General features: G+C 47.3%; 1 protein-coding gene across 1 annotated transcript in view; it reads left to right on the top strand.

The window, feature by feature from the left end:
- Window positions 1-10,563: 10,563 nt before the first annotated feature.
- Window positions 10,564-17,647, top strand: part of LOC144818791 (N-acetylneuraminate-9-phosphate synthase-like) — a 193,281-nt gene continuing 186,197 nt past the window's right edge. Inside the window, exon 1 of the mRNA XM_078676547.1 lies at window positions 10,564-10,782. Coding sequence (XP_078532673.1) covers window positions 10,651-10,782 — 132 coding nt within the window. The 5' untranslated portion in view covers window positions 10,564-10,650. The remainder of the gene's footprint in view (window positions 10,783-17,647) is intronic.

Genomic DNA, 17,647 nt, shown 5'->3' with positions numbered 1-17,647 from the left:
GAGGACACCGAGCCTCTTCCTGACCTCCTGTCGGCGACAGAGCAAGATGGGTCAGTGAATGGTGTGAACCTCTCTTCCACCCTGACCCCTGAGCAACAGAATGACTGCCGCCAGTTGCTGGGACAGTTTTCTGATCTGTTCTCCCTGATTCCCAGTGTCACAGATTGGTGCATACATGATGTGGACACTGGAGATAGTCCGCCTGTGAAGCACAAAACATACAGGGTGACTGACTGGGTGAGTGCTTGCATCAAGGAGGAGGTCTCAAAGATGCTTGCGTTAGGGGTGATTGAGTCCTCTAACAGTCCTTGGGCCAGCCCAATTGTCTTGGTCCCAAAGGATGCCGCACCGGGTGCCACACCAGAACTCCAGTTCTGTGTGGACTACCTAGGGCTCAATTCAGTCAGGAGGACTGACGTGCACCCCATCCCCAGAGCTGATGAGCTCATCGATCTGTTAGGGGCTGTCCGGTACCTCAGCACGTTTGATCTTACGTCTGGGTACTGGCAAATCACCTTAACTGATGGGGCATCAGAAAGGTCAGCATTCTCTTCACCAGGTGGGCACTACCAGTTCCGGGTTATGCCCTTTGGGATGAAGAATACCCCTGCCACCTTTCAGAGGTTGGTCAAACAGGTGTTGGCTGGACTGGAAGAGTTAAGTGCCGCCTATCTGGATGACATTGCAGTGTTCAGCGTCAGTTGGGAAGAACATCTGTGCCATCTCTGGGAAGTGTTGATGGCTCTACGGAGGGCAGGCCTCACGATCAAGGCAAGTAAGTGCCAGATCGGGCAAGGTTCTGTGGTGTACTTGGGACACCAGGTTGGGAGCGGCCAGGTGGCACCCCTACAGCCCAAGATTGAAACCATCATGGCTTGGGGCCCCCCAAGACCCAGACAGAGGTGAGAGCTTTTTTAGGTCTCACTGGGTATTACAGGAGGTTTGTCAAGGGGTATGGCAGCATTTTTGCACCCTTTACAGAGCTGACTTCCAGGAAGCATCCCAAGAAAGTGATTTGAACTGACATCTGTCAGATAGCTTTTGAGGCCCTGAAAACTGCCATGTGCACGGTGCCCGTGCTGCTGCACCCAACTTCTCCAGAGAGTTTATCATTCAGACAGACGCTTCAAACCATGGTGTGGGGGCTGTTTTGTCACAGATACATGAGGAGGGCCTAGATCAACCCGTAGCCTTCATCAGTAGGAGGTTACTTCCATGGGAACAGAGGTGAAGTGCGATTGAGCATGAGGCATTTGCTGTGTTCTGGGCACTGAAGAAGCTGAGACCATAACTGTTTGGGACTCACTTCCGGGTTCAGACAGACCACAGGCCCCTCAGATGGCTGATGCAGATGAGGGGTGAAAATCCAAATCTGTTGAGGTGGTCCATTTCTCTACAGGGGATGGATTTCATGGTGGAACACCGCCCTGGTACAAAGCACACAAATGCTGATGGTCTGTCCAGATTTTTCTGCCTTAGTGATGAGAACTCTCAGGAGGTAGGGTAGTTCTCCCCACGTTTCAGCTGGAGGGGACACGTGTTAGACCTGGCACTTTGGCGTGGGTCTCCCTTCCATTTTTTGCTGTTGCCTCATGCGTTTTTGTTGGTTACAAAAGCTTTGGGCTATGTGCCACTGCTGTCCAGTACCACAGTGCAAGTGCTCCCTATGGCAAATTGATGTATGGAGTGGTGACTCCATGATTGGCTGTTTTGGTATACCTATCAGACCCTAGTACAGTGCACTGAGTGTGCCCAAGGCTTGTAAATCCAAGCCCTGGACTTTGTGCTACTTTCGTTCAACTTGTGATGTATTTCCAAGGGTTTGAGATAGAGCTTGCCTCCTGCTGAAGTCTCAGGGACAACAGACTTCAACCACCAGCTCCCCAAGAGTTCTTTGGAAGTGCCTGCAGTTGTGTTGGGCTTTCAGAGGGACTGTGTGTTGCAAGGAGCTGGAAGCACGACTCATGAAGAAGAAGCGTTTCGCTGAACTGTCGCTGTTTGCTTCACAACGCCGAAGCACATCGCATCGCCAGAGAATAGGATCGACGTCTCAACAGACGCTGCTGCATCATCGGAGAAGCATGTCCCAGCCGCAGCCGCTGTTGCTGCGTCGCTGGCAAAGCATGTCGCTGCTGCGCATGTTTGCTGAAGCGCCTCGCATCGCAGGAGAAGAGGATCGACGTTGCATCAGACGCCGCTGCATCACCGGGAAGCGTGTCGCAGGGCCTGTCGTGTCTCAGAAGAATCGTTGATTCGCCGCACGGCCATCGGGCGTGCAGGCATTGTGTCGCATTAAGAAGAAGATGACATCTTTCTTTCATTGCACCGGATCTTCATCGCAACACGGCGCTGCTAGTCGCATCGCCAGGGAAGCGCAGTAAGAAACCGATGCATCACCTCCCCTCGCAGAGAACAACCAACGCATCCCCTTCGCATCAGTAGGGACCTGACGCATCACCGTTCACCTTCTCCCTCCAAGGGCTTGAGATGGAGCTTGCCTCCTGCTGAAGTCTCAGGGACAACAGACTTCAACCATAAGCTCCCCAAGTGTTCTTTGGAAGTGCCTGTAGTTGTGTTGGGCTTTCTGAGGGACTGCGCGTCACAAGGAGCTGTAAGCACGACTCACGAAGAAGAGAAGGGTGTTGACGCCACAGCCGCTGTCGTCGCACCACTGGGAAAGCGTGTCACCGCTGCAGCTGTCGCTTCATTGCCGAAGCGCTTCACATCGCCGGAGAAGAGGATTGATGTCACATCATACGCCGCCGCATCACCGGGAACCATGTTGCAGGGCCTATCAAGGCTCAGAAGAATAGTTGAGTTGCCGCACGGACATCAGCGTGCACGCATCGTGTCACATCAAGAAGAAGATGCCATCTTTGTTTCATTGCACGGGATCTTCATTGCATCACAGTGCTGCTGGTCACATCGCCACGGAAGCGTAGTAAGAAACCGATGCATCACTTCCCCTAACACAGAAGAACCGACGCATCCCCTATTGATCAGTAGGGACCTGACGCATCACCGTTCTTGCGTTTAAGGAACCGACTCATCACCTTCCCTGCAACACTATAGTTGTATAGCGTTACGCATCCTAAGGTACATTGAACTCAAAGTGTCGCATTTTACATCTTAAGAGAACTGAGGTAATTCTACCATTTTTGAAGTACAGTATTGTGGATTTGTGTCGTTTGTTGTCTTGTGTTAACTCTATACAAAAATACTTATTTTTATACTACAACTTGTGTGGTGTCCATCTGTAGTTTTGTCACTGGGTTACTGTATGTGTTCACAAATGCTTTACACACTGCCTCTGAGATAAGCCTGTCTGCTTGTGCCAAGCTACCAAGGTGGTGAGCAGGGGTTATTTTAGGAGTATACCCCATTGCGCTGACTAGACGCAAGGGTCCCTATTTGGTCAAAGATACCTACCTCTGCCAACTAGAGACACCCAAATCTAACAAGTGGGAGGTATTTTCTAGGAGGCTTTTTCATGCTGAAATAATTGGTCTTCCAGGTGGCCTGGTGGCATGTTTGTGTATTTTTGGGATAAAGTAAATCACAGGCATGATTGGATGATCATTTTTTAGATATCTGTATTCATCCATATTGAGGAGGTCAGCACTTTCCCAACCTAGTAATTTGGAGTGAAAATAATTCCAAGAAGCCCGAAGTGTCTGGAGCTTACTCCTTTTGTAGCACTCGTGATCATTTATTTGCTTCATTGCTTCTTCCATGTAGTTCCTTTTTGGCCTAATTACTATATTACCTCCTTTATCAGAGTTGCATATGATGATTTGATCATTGCCTTGTAGTTTCTTTATCAATTGATGATATTTGTGATTCTGATGATTGAGCCTATTTTGTGTGTGTGAAATTTGGTGATTGAGTTTTTTCACCTCTGAGTTTACATGATCATTGAAAAAGTCAAGTGAATCTTGAAACATGATTGGCTAAAATGTTGATTTTGGTTTAAAATTTGTACGTACAGTTCCAAAGGTATTAGGCAATTGGTTGGCTATTTCCCATGTTTCTGCTATATTGTCGTACTTCAACTGCTATAGATTAGCTAATAATTCAACATCAGCTGCTGTTAAGATGCTTGGACTTGGTGCCAAGGGTATTTTTAGGGTTCCGGGTGGGTATGGGCTTTGGGGTACAAGGGGTAATTTTAGGAGTCAGGGTGTGTTTGGGTTTTGGGGTGTCAGGGGTAATTTTATGGTTCAAGGTGTGTTAGGGGTTTGGGGTGCAGTATTAATTTGGGAGTTCAGGGTGGCTATGGGTTTTGGGATGTCAGGGGTCATTTTAGGGTTCAGGATGGGTATGGGTTTTGGGGTGTCAGGGATCATTTTAGGGCTCAGGGTGTGTATGGGTTCTGGGGTGCCAAGAGAAATTTTAGGATTCAGGGTGTGTTTGGGTTTTGGGGTGTCAGGGTTATTTTAGGTTCCACGGTGTATTAGGGGTTTGGGGTGCCAGGGTTAATTATGGGGTTCAGGGTGGCTATAGGTTTTAGGGTGTCAGGGGTAATTTTAGGGTCCAGGGTGGGTATGGGTTTTGGGGAGTCAGTGGTATTTTTAGGGTTAAGGGAGGGTTTGGCTTTTGGGGTGCCAAGGGTAATTTTAGGACTTAGGTGGCATGAGTACTGTGGTAGTAATGGTAGTTTTAGAAATTTAGGGGGTATGGGTATTGGGGTAGTAAGGGTAATTTAAGTTTTTTTGTGAGGTTGTAATGGCATGCGTGGTAAAGGCATATGTGTGGTAACAGTTTGCGTTGTAATGGCAAGGCGTTGCAACACCACTTACATTGTAACAACCACGTTGTAATGGCTTGCGATGTAATGGCATGCGATGGATCGTCATATATTTGTAAATCAGTATATAGGAAGTGTTACGCAAGACAGAGGACTACAACAAGTAGGAGTCACATGTCATCCATACTGGTAGACAGCATAGTTTAATTGTAGTTGGTCTGGAGAAGTACAAACTTATAATTTAAAACGTAACACCATGGTTTTCTTTAATAATCAGAATTAGGGTAATGAAACATTAGGGAAAAATCATAACGCTCTAATCTATACCCTGTAGTTTGCATACCACTGTGCGGACATTTGCAAGACACCAGTGCCTGCATGGATGTGGTCCATAGGAGACAAAGGATGCTGCAATTGGTGGTAGGGTCTTTGGCCGTTTCCACCAGGAGTGCGTATAGTTAAGCTTTGCAGGAGTTTTTAGAGGGAGGGACACAGAAGAGGGCAGAAGCATGGGCGAGGGTGGAATTGTTGTTCAGTTTATTTTGTCTTTGATTGACAGAGGCCTGTTTAAGGTCACCATTGCATGCAAGCTGGAAGGGATTGCATTTATGGGCAAGCTGTGGTGGGGTTAGGCCCTTTCCACAGGAGAGTAGGGCAGATGTAGTCTTGAGAGCTAGGCCAGAGACTCTGGCCTGGGCCCTGGGTTAGGAGGCCAGTGTCAGGGAAAACGTTTGGCTAGGCTCTTAAGGGTTATAACAAGGATCTGCAAGAATACTGAAGAAACTGTTGTACTCTGCATTAATGTCATGGATGTATTTTGGAGCATCCAGAGTTTCAGAGCTATTGGGGGTGAAATGAGTTGCAGGACTAAATTAGACTGGGGTACACGTTGGGGGGAATAGGTGCGGTAACGATCATGCTCAAACACTCTAAGACAGACCAAAGGCGAATAGGAAAGTGGTAGTTATGGGGGCCAGTGCTGATTCATTTGTTAGCCCAGTACATTGGGGGTATGCATTGAAGGGTCTGACTGCCAGGGGGTCTAGGGAAGTTTTTGCAGGGTATCTGGACAGAAGGTAACTGCTGTGCAGCTATTGTGGGTAATGCTGAGATCTGTTCTACAGCTGGGGTAGGCCTAGGGAGAGTTTGGCACTCATTCATTCAGGATCGGTGTAGCAACTGATGCAGTGAGGCAGGGTTAGTACTGGGACAGAATCATGCATTTGGGGCAGTGGACTTCGGATTGTTTTCAGAGATATGTCAAATTAGAGGAGCTTGGAGATTGCAAAATGTAGTTTTCTATGTACTCACGCAAGTGTCTTTTCAGGTGCAGTAGCGGGCCATAGTTGGCTGCGCGGTCTATTTGGATAGTTGGTCATTCCTTTGTAAAATGGGCAGAAAGACACGAACTTCAGAATGAGAAAGGTTTCAACCTTGGGTTGGACTCTTTAATTGTTTAACATATTTTGGAATGGAAAAGGTGGAATGAGATGGCCCAAACTCCTGACCTCCTTGAATAAATTAATAGAACAAAACATTAGCCGTGACGTCTTAATTGTACACCTAGAGGAGAATGATCTGATGGTATGCAAGGACTAGCTTTACTGAATTGATGAAAAGGGACTTGTTGGAGATCAGACAGCAATGGTCAGGATGCTTTATCCTTTGGGTGAAATGTATCCCTAGAAGACAATGGAGGGGGGGCAAAAGAACCACCGCTATTGATAAGGCACCGAGGAAGATCAATAAGGACATGAGATTATTTTGTTGGAATGAAGGTTTCGGTAGAGTATCCTGAATTGAAGTATGTAGCCATACATTTTTTCAGGGGGACACTTGTCTCGCTTTGGAATGGAGCTATACCTGATTTAGATAAAAGAGGTTTTAGACAAAGTCTTTGGCATACAAATGTAGATCTTCCAAGGTGGGTGGCTTAGGAAAGTCATAGAAAGGGAGGTACTTTTCTGAGTGGCATCTGGTAGTTACTTTTTAAATGTTTACAGTTTAACTTTATAGTTGTGACCAAGTTACTCTGGGTGCAGGCAATAAGGTTAAGATAGGAGATACTAAGGGGCATATAACCAACAAGTAGCGATAATTATCGCTAAATAGGCTTAGCGACAATTTTTTTATCGCTGGATATGTTAGCGGAGAAAACATGCTATTAGCAACGTTTTTCTCCATTGTGCTAAAATATCCAGCGATAGCGGCGAAATGCGTGAATATCGCTTAGAATACAGCGATATTCACGTATTAACGACGAAAAGCTCTTAGCCATGTTATCCACCTCCCATTGGATAACATGGCTAAGAACTGGTCTGAGCAGGCGTTAGTTTTTGGCGAAAGCGGGAATATTTCCATCGCTACGCCTGCCCTGCTAATAGGCGATAGCAACGTTAGCGACTGCTTTCAGTCGCTAACAGGTTGGGTACACCAACTTTGCATGTCATTAGCGATAAATATCCCTGACATGCAAAGCGGGCCCCAAACCGCTCGCTATCGCCTAAAAGCTGTCGCTAACATCAGTTAGCGACAGCTTGCTAATAGAGCAATAGAATTATCGCCGCTTTGCGGCCGAAAACGGCCGCTAAACCGGCGATAATTGCCTATCGCCACCCTTGGTAATATGCCCCTAAGTTAGGTAGAAGGTTAGAGAAGTAAAGAAGAGGTTACAGGGTTAAAGTTCAACAGTTAATGACCGAGTAGGGGTTTTTAAATAGTTGCAAAGAAACGATAAGGGTGGGGAAACCTTAGGGGTGGGAGAGGAGTCTAGATAGGTAAATCAATGTATAGTGAGGTGCACCTGTCTTCAATAAAGCGGCCGTTTTCACACATATAAGAGCATGATGGTGGACTGTGCTGCACCATTGCCCAAAGGGATCTCCCAGACAAAAGTCTGTTCACTAGAAGGCTAACAACTTAATAAAAGTGCCTTTGGTTAAAAAAAAGAGAAGCAGTACAGTGTTTCTGTTTAAAGCTAGTTGTTTTAAGACTGATAGTGTTCAGGGATCCACCCCGTCTACTTTTTGGGCTTCTGAAGTTAAATTTAGTTGCTTCACCACACACCCTAGAAATTTTACCAGTTTAGTGATCACTTGCGGCTGCTCATTGTTCAATAGGAAACTGACGGCAGATGGTAATATCCGTGTCCCCTCCTTAATCCATAAGAAGCTAAGCAATCTTCTGCAGTCCACCAATAGTATAGGGCATAGGCAAAGCAGATGAGTTAGTGACTCCTGCCATAGATTGCATAGTCGGCATCTTTTTTACTCTGGTGTAAGCGCCCATGGTGGTGACAGATCTAATGACACAAAAGAGCCCATATGAAGCTGCAGAAATGTCATCTTATAGTGTGTGGAAAATGTTTTATTAATGTATGTTTGTGGGCCTTTTCTGTCATAGCTGCCCAGGACCAGAGGAGCCTGTTTTCTTTTAGCAAATGCTCTTAGATCAGATTTCCATGATATAGTTTTTATATTTCTGTTCATGGCTGTTTTGAACTGTGGATGAGATAATTTTAAGTTCCAGAGCTCCCTTAATCGAGTTTGCACAAGTGCTTTGTCTATGGCATGCACCCAGTCATTTTTCTGCTACGTGCTGTAATGACAAGCAGTTTCCAGCAAAATGAGATGTTTCACCGATGCTTGCTCAGCAGATCTTGTGGAATGAAAGTATTTTATTATGCAGGCTCTTTGCCCAAGCAATTGGTCCTGTAGTGTGAATTCCAACCTGATTTGAGCTGGCGAGGTGTTGCCAGGCAGTCGAAATAAAGATCTAAGCACTGTACTGTGTGCCCTGTTTAAGCAAGTCCCCAGTTTTCCCGAGTAGGCTTTTGAACAGTATGATAGTGTTTGCAATAATTTAGTAGAAACTATTTTCAACAGTGCCTCAAAAGAGAACTTGTTTGTGCTCTTAAATACTGTTAAAAAAGCTCCTTGCAGAGAGGCTAATTTTGGTTTTAATGAATTCAGGTGTAGTAGGTGCCCTCCTTGGTTATCCAACCACCAGCCCAGATATTTATATTGGTTCGCGATGGCCAGGCAATGGTTGTCAAGATGCCATTGATGTTGTTTTCTCTTTTTCCGGCCAAAGATAACTATGTTTGTTTTTTCATAGTTAATCTGCATGTTATTTGCCAGGCAGTGTGTCGCCAGGGCACCTAGAAGTCTTTGTAACCCTACCGGTGGCTGGCTGAGCAAGACGACATCGTCCGAGTACAACAGTGAAGAGATGTGTTGATTTGTCAATTTGGGTGCATGACTGTTGACTTGATTTAGTGCAGGAACCAGGTCACACATATACAGATTAAAAAGGGTGGGTGCTAATACTCAACCCTGATGGACCCCTTTACCCATGTTGATTTTTTCCGAAACTACTATGTGTCGTCCTAGTTTTACTCTTGCCCACATGTTGGATTAGAGCTGTATAATACCTTGCAGTAATGGTTCTGGGATTTTCCAAGCTGTGAGTTTAGCCCACAGTAGGTGATGATTGACATGGTCAAAAGCTCTACTGTAGTAAATAAAACAGCAGAACAGCTCTTCCTTTTTCTGAATTTGTCAGGTGGTAAGCATCCTTATGGCAACCAGATTGTCCGTGGTGCCCGCTTGCATTCTAAACCCAGTTTGGTTGAGACAAAACAGGTTGACTTAGCCCAGTCTTCTAAATCGTCAAGTAATAGCAAAGCAAAATACTTTGCTTCAATGTCCAATAATGCAATATGTCTGTAGCTGTCTGGGCGAGATAGGGCCATTTTTTCTATATCGGGTGGAGAATCACGTCTTGCCCCCAGGAGGAGGGCACTATATGCTACACTATGCATCTCTTGAATACATTTTGCAATATCACAGACCAGAAATCGATGTCCTGATTTTTTAATGCCGGGATGCCATTCGAGCGTTGCGCACCGTCTCCCCTTTTTTTTCGAATTAGCATTTCAATTCTGCCCGAGGTTATAGCTATTGAGTATTCGAGGCTTCTGGTCGCAGTTGATGATGGCGATGTTTGTGCCAGGTTATGTTTGGTTAAGGCTAGCACTTGGGTGGAATTAATGGAAAAAGCGTCATATAACATGGTCACATGCTTTATCCATTTTTCTACTGCAATATTGTTGCCATTTGTGGCGGTGAACGATGAGTCGCTGTACAACCTATTTATAATCATCCAAAAACGTCTTGCTTTTCTGTACCGACATGCCATGAACAATTTAATTTGAAGTGGTTCTTCGTGATCTCGTTTGGCTTGCCAAACCTGTTTATTATGTTCACCACGATACAAAAGGGGATGATGGACGGAGCGTTTGAACAAATCAAACACTCACCCCCAGTCAACTGTTCTGGGTTTAATCCATCACCATTCTTTAGTTCACTCAGCCACCCCACGCAGAAATGTAACCTCACTATTTTCATTATATGCACTTTGTGAACCGCATGGTACAAGTTCTTTGCAGTAGGCATATTAACCCTCTGAGCTACTTCACCATGAGTCGAAACTTCCGCTAGACAAACCTCCGATCTTTCTTGAGGAAGAACATTAACCACAGAAGTTATCTTCATTCACATTTAGCATTGTTGCCTGAAAGTTGCTGGAGGCCAGGACCGGCGGCCGCAGGTGCTTCTCGAACCATGATATACCTACAAACATGACGCCCCCACCCAAAGTCAGCGCCCGGTGTTGTCGCACCGGTCACACTGCTCTAGAGCCAGCCCTCTCGCTCGCCAGAGTATCTGATTGGTTTGCCAAATTACACCGTACAACCCTGCGCCTCTTTAAATAGCAGTTTTTTCTCAGACTACGCCTCCTCTTTCCCCGTCCGCTCGCCATCGCCAAAATAGAATCTGACACCGGCTGCTACTGCACCCATATTTTCACGAGGCATCAGGACATTTTTCTTTGGTGTAAACATGCCTCTTGAGTTTGAACTGTGCCCTGGTCGCTCCATTGGTGGCGACCATCCCTGCTTCGTCATCGCTGAAATCGGGCAGAATCACCAGGGCGACCTGGAGACAGCCAAGAAAATGATCCGGATGGCGAAGGTAATGAGCGGGGACAAATTCATGATAAAGTGCAGTCGGAAAATCTGACAATTTGTTGATTAAAGTGCCTAAATCCCTAGGAAACGGTGTTGGTGGGATTTCCTTCACTTTATAGTACGGTGAATGAAATTTCGTCTGCATACTGTCCACAAAGTGTCGCTCTGCCTCCTCAATTATGAATTGTTTCCTTACTTCAAAACTCCTAATCTGGCCCCGCCGCTTTTGGGATCCTGGGGATATGTCGAGGATGGAGGAATAAGGAAAAGCTTTGGAAATGGGGCCAAGCAAAAGAACTACAAGTAGATTTGAAACTGCTCGTAAAAATGTTTGTTTGTGCCCTTGCCGAATTGATGTTTTTTTAAGCGACAGCAGCTCCTTTGAGGAACACGGGCTACTTGAAAAACAAACCTTTTCCGTTTGGAAATGCAAACAGGGGCATGATGGTCTGCTGTTCATCGCAGCCCACCAGCCCCTGAGTTTGTATACATTCACAGGGGAGTGCAAATTGCAAACTGCTAATTAATATTAATTAGGTAAGTCGCTCTGTCAAAGTCTGTTCGCAAGAAGTAGATGCGCAATTTCGGACCACTTTTTCAAGAGATATATTTAAAGTTTGTCCGACGGGATTCTCAGTCACAATTGTGATGGATAGCCACCTTAATGACATTGTCATAAGATATAAGACGTGCAATATGGCGTAGAGACTATGGGGCAGATTTACAAGCCCCCTGCGCCACCAGTACATCACTTTCTGTGATGTACTCAACTGTACATCACTTTCTGTGATGTACTGGTGGCTCCTCCGTATTTACAAGGAGAGGAAAAGTCACCCTGTGTGACTTTTCCTCTCTTTGTAAATACGGCCCATTCACACGCAGCACTTTGCGTGGAAGGGGCGTTCCATGAGTGTTGCTGTGGGTGTTTCCACGCAACACCCATGTGACCTCTGTGACACACTCCAGCAATGTGTCATTTTTGCGCCTACAGATACGTCAGAAATACTGACGTATCTGTAACTCCTTGCGACATGATGCGTCATACTGTAAATATGATGCATCATTGCTATCGCAAGGCGGGCCCAATGAAAAGTGACGCATCGCTGTTTTCTCGCAGCGATGTGTCACTTTTCATAAATCTGGGCCTATATGTCACCTTTGGGACAGAGTAACCTGTCCGCCCAACTTAAATCAGGCCCTCAATGGGAGTTTCGCCATTCCTCGCCACAAAATGAAGCTGAGTGCCCCGCCCAAGCATGCAGAAAAGATTTGCATAAATATTTGCTATTAAATTATGTTGCCACGTGACCTAGGCAATTCCACCAATTCGTTCAGCCCCACTGCACCAGCATCCCACCTAGAGGCGAAAACTGCAAGCATTCCCTAAAATTGCAGGAGGAACTCACCACCGGGCACAGCTGCCCATCCATCGCAACCTCCACTTAGACATGTTCTTTGGTGTAAATACATGTCCCTTGAATTTGTGCTGAGCGCTTGAATTCGAGTGTGCCCTGGTGACCTGCGCCTTTGCTCTCTGACCCGTGAGTTCCGACCGGTGGGTTCGTACACTCGCCACAACCTAGCCAGTCCAGTGTACCCTAGACAAGCGAGTTTGTCGTTTTATTCCCAAACGAAAAGCGAAATGTTGTTTACAAGCAGGTGCGGTTGCGACTGCACTGCCCCTTGAAAAATACGCCACCAAATGGGCGTGCATGGTTTGCAGCCATAACCATCTTAACTCGGCTGGCTAAAATTCTTGAAATGAACCCAGAGAAGTACGCCTGGGTGTGTTTGGTCTTTCCCTGTAATCGTACAGTTAGACAGACGGCACAGCGCCCGAAGGGACTGACTGTTAGGAGATACACGACTGACTGGTTCTATAGAGAATCAACCGTGTGGGTGTGGGCTCGCCTCAGACTGACGCTTGCACCTAGGGGTCCCTCCGGCAGCATTCCTCAGGGTTTAACGGGACTGGTTCGGCAGGATAATTCTCTTTTCGCTCACGATAATTAAATACCAAACAAGTTTGAAGCGATTTTGAGGATGCTGTGCGCTGTACACAGGGAAAACAAGCACTGGCAAAGCTGCTTCTCCTATGTGAGAGCTACTGGCTTTTGCCATCGTGTTTTAGCCTTGTAGTAGATTGGCATGACTGCTGTGGAGCATGACTAAAAGGGTTTCTGGTATAACTTTTAGTCATGCTACACTGCAACTTGGCAAAAAGACGTTGGCAGATCGAATAGTTCTCACATAGGTGGGACCTATTGGCTTTGGCAATGCTTGTTTTTAGTTTGAAAACTCATGTACTATCTGGATAACTTCTCAACCATCCTGCCACGCACACAGGACACTCTGCAGGCTGTGTTAACCTAATACATGAGTTTCCAAACTGAAAACAAGCGTGCAGGCAGGAAAAGGCTTTCTTATTTAAGCCTTCTGCTAGGCTCATAACAAAGGCCGAATTTGAGGGGTCATCAGGCCTCCTTTTGTTCCAGTCTCTTGGCTGGGAGCAGTCAGGAGCCTCACGCCTGATGTAAATGAAGCAGAGGGGAAACAAAGGCTCACACCTTGTTAGAACTTCACACATACTTACGAGAGGCAGCTTTTCACTTTGTTCAGTCCCTGTTTAGGAGATAGGCATGCACTGTGAGAATATCAGTTCTGTTGGTCTTTCCTAGTATTTACACAAAGCAAATTGAATTTATATAGAGCTTACTTCACTGAGGAGGCATTGAAATAATTTAAGTACCACTATTTTTCTTGTGAGGCCCTACTCATTCCAATGCAGGGTGTCAGAGTGCTTTACACCATCATGTGCATATTACATGTACAATAAAATATAGCATTTTGAAAATTAATGTACATGATTTGTTACATAAAACTGGGGGATTGCAAGGTGTAGAAGTCACGTACCATCTTCCATAGCTCACTGTGCTATTATCCTTGAAATGCGCTCAAACGTACACATGATAGACCTGCTAAACATATATGTGAGGGCTTTAGATCTGTTATCACTTCTTGTGATGCCACTTCCTGTAAAGTCGTGGCTTGTGATACCACTTTCTATGATGTAAATTCCTGTGATGCCATGTGTGATGTCATGCGCCCTGATGTTGTGCGCCATGATGTCATGCGCATGATGTCACGTGCTGGGCTGTCATTTGCATACTGCCTAACTAGGTTAGACCCCCCACTTCTTTTTTTAGGACTTGTGCCCTGCCACAGGAGCATTGTTTCCAAATGATTACTGCTGCTATGTCAACTCCCGATACAAAAGGGGATGATGAACGGAGCGTTTGAGCAAATCAAACACTCACCCCCAGTCAACTGATCTGGGTTTAATCCATCACCATTCTTTAGCCCACTCAGCCACCCCATTTCAGACATGGCTATATGCAAATCAGTCTGACCCTGTGCCTCATGGGAACAGTCCAGCCCGAACTGCCAAGCCATCTCTTCCATGGACCGGAAACAAGCATCCTGGGACCGGTTTCGGATGCTTGTTTCCGGTCCATGGAAGACATGGCTTGGCAGTTCGGGCTGGACTGTTCCCATGAGGCACAGGTTCAGACTGATTTGCATATAGCCATGTCTGAAATGGGGTGGCTGAGTGGGCTAAAGAATGGTGATGGATTAAACCCAGATCAGTTGACTGGGGGTGAGTGTTTGATTTGCTCAAGCGCTCCGTCCATCATCCCCTTTTGTATCGCTTTGTTCGCCCTAAGTGTGGCAGGGTATGCTCAGACGTGAGTCCCTTGCTCACTTGGCCACTGGATTCAAGATAGCCTGGCTGATGAGGATTATGAATCCGAAACCGGTCCCAGGATGCTTGTTTCCGGTCCATGGAAGACATGGCTTGGCAGTTCGGGCTGGACTGTTCCCATGAGGCACAGGGTCAGACTGATTTGTATATAGCCATGTCTGAAATGGGGTGGCTGAGTGGGCTAAAGAATGGTGATGGATTAAACCCAGATCAGTTGACTGGGGTTGAGTATTTGATTTGCTCAAGCGCTCCGTCCATCATCCCCTTTTGTATCGCTTTGTTCGCCCTAAGTGTGGCAGGGTATGCTCAGACGTGAGTCCCTTGCTCACTTGCCACTGGATTCAAGATAGCCTGGCTGATGAGGATTATGAATCCGAAACCGGTCCCAGGATGCTTGTTTCTGGTCCATGGAAGACATGGCTTGGCAGTTCGGGCTGGACTGTTCCCATGAGGCCCAGGGTCAGACTGATTTGCATATAGCCATGTCTGAAATGGGGTGGCTGAGTGGGCTAAAGAATGGTGATGGATTAAACCCAGATCAGTTGACTGGGGGTGAGTGTTTGATTTGCTCAAGCGCTCCGGCCATCATCCCCTTTTGTATCGCTATGTCAACTCCCTGCAAGTTTATTTCCTTAATAAAATAAATCCAGTATTTGTGAGGCGCAAAAAGTTTCCCGGAGGCATCCAGGCGCTGGGGCCTGTTGGGAAGAGTAAGCAAACTATTGCCCAGAGTCACATGGTGCTGGGCTGATCTGCTGCCAGTGCCGGGATCGAACCATGGGCCCCAGATTCCAGAATCAGTCGCCCTGGCCGGGGCGCCACACCTCTTCCCTTAAATCATGGGTACTCACAAACTTTCTCTCGGGGCCAAATTTAGTGTGGTTTGTGGCTGAGGGCCGCACCGGTGGGGGCGGGTTCAGAGGGGGAGGGGGCAGGGCTAAAGCAAAACAAAATTGTGACAATGAGGTTGAACACTAGCCTCTGCAGCGGACACCTTTGTCCACTGAGCCACCAGACCCGGCATACACACATCTCTTTCTCTCTCTCTCTCTCTCCCTCCCCCTCTCCCTCTCTCTGTAACCCTCTCGCCCCCTCCCTCTCCAACGCTCTCTCTGCGTCTGTCTCCCTCCATCTGTCTCCCTCCATCTGTCTCCCTCCGTCTCCCCCATCTGTCTCCCTCTGTCTGTCTCCCTCCATCTGTAACACTCCGTGTGTCTCCCTCTGCCTGTCTCCCTCTGTTGCCCTCCCTCTGTCTCCCTCCATCTCTCTCTCTCTGTCTTCCCCTCTGTCTCTGTCCCTCTGTCTCCGTCCCTCTGTTTCCCTCTGTCTCTCTCCATTGTCTCCCCCCTCCTCTGTCGCCCTCCTCCCTCTGTTGCCCTCCTCCCTCTGTCTCCCTCCCTCTGTCTCCCTCCCTCCCTCTCTCCCTCCCTCTGTCTCCCTCCCTCTGTCCCCCTCCCTCTGTCTCCCTTTGTCTCCCACCCTGTCTCCCTCTCCCTCCCCTTCCCTCTGTCTCCCTCCCTCTCTGCCTCCTTCTCTCTGTCCCTATCTGTCTCCCTCCCCCTGTCTCCCTCCCTCTGTCGCCCTCCCTGTTTCCCTCTCCCTCCCACCCTCTCCCGCCCTCTCCCTCCCTCCCACTCTGCCTCCCTCTCTGCCTCCTTCTCTCTGTCTCTCTCTGTCTCCCTCTCCCTCCCTCCCTCCCTCTCCTTTCCTCTGTCTCCCTCCCTCTCTCTGTCCCTCTCTGTCTCCCTTCCTCTCCCTCCCTCTGTCACCCTCTGTTTCCTCCCTCCCTCTGTCACCCCATCTCCCTCCCTCTCCCTCTCTCCCCCTCTGACTGCCTCTATCTGTCTCCCTCCCTGCCTCCCTCCCTCTGTCAAACTCTGTCTCCCTCCCTCTCCCTCCCTCTACTTCCCTCCCTCTCCTTCCCTCTGTCTCTCTCTCCCTCCCTCTGTCATCTCACACCTGTGTGTGTGTGTGTCAGCCCTCAGCGCGAGCTGAGACAGCTTCCCAGGCGCGCACACACAGCCGCATCCTAGTACTTCACAGGTCTTTAAAAGACAATTTAAATGTTAATTAAGCTTTGTTGTATTTCACCTCTTAGGCCTCTGCATCTCCACTCTGACAATCACTGGAATCCCCTGGCCCACACAGAGCAGTGTCTCTGAGAGTCCGCACTGCTGCAAACGGCAGTGGTTGCTGACACAATTTAATGTTTTTTTTAAACACAGATACGATGTCTGCAAGGTTTGCGGGCCGCCAAGAAACGCTTGCCGGGCCGCTGGTGGCCCGCGGGCCGTACTATGAGTACCCATGCCGTAAATCACTAAATAACTCAGTTCCCTGCTCCCCAGCTGTTTAATTTGAATGCCACAGTTGTTATCTGTTTAACACAGAAAAAAAGGAAATTGGGAGCAGGATGGGGTGGTGAAGTCTTGGAGGGGAAGCAGTCAGATGCAAAGCAGTAAGTAAGAGGCCCTTTTCGGCACACTGACAATGCCTTATGGGAGTGGGCAACTGAAGTCTAATTATGTTAAATAGGCTGTTGAGCCAAATAATGTACTTAACTGTTCCTAAAGACTCAGGCTATCACACACAAACATGTTACTGGAGAAGGCCAAGACAGAACTACAGATGAGCTCGCCTGTGGAGGGCTAAAAAGCAGCAGGGTCTGCAAAAGTGAAACCAGAATGAGCGTTCATTAATCCCGGGAGGGCAGTGTGTTTGAGAAACCGGAAGTGCAGTTAATTTAATTCTGGGAGGGCAGTGTGTTTGAAAAACTGGAAGTGCAGTTCAGCTTACTGTTTGTTATGGTAGAGTAAAGAAGGCCACACAGGCTACATTCATCCATGCATAAGGCCCTCATAAACCAAGAAAAACGAGACAAAAAAAAAGCACTATTTAGACAGTGTCAGGAAAATATTTCTATCCAGCCTGGACAAATTAGAGACTTTGGGGCTCTTCTATGAGAGGCTTGCTCCGCTGGAGCGTCACTTTTTTTTTTTACACTCCGGCAGCACAAGCTTCTCAGCCATATCTATGAGGCCACGCAAAGTCACTTTGCGTGGCTTTGCATGACCTCATAGATATGTAGTACGACAAAGCCTTACTC

Source organism: Lissotriton helveticus, chromosome 2_1 (assembly GCF_964261635.1).
Source record: "Lissotriton helveticus chromosome 2_1, aLisHel1.1, whole genome shotgun sequence".
In the NCBI taxonomy this organism is placed as follows: Eukaryota; Metazoa; Chordata; class Amphibia; order Caudata; family Salamandridae; genus Lissotriton; species Lissotriton helveticus.
The sequence above is the reverse complement of the archived record's forward strand: the minus strand, read 5'-3'. Positions and strand labels throughout refer to the sequence as shown.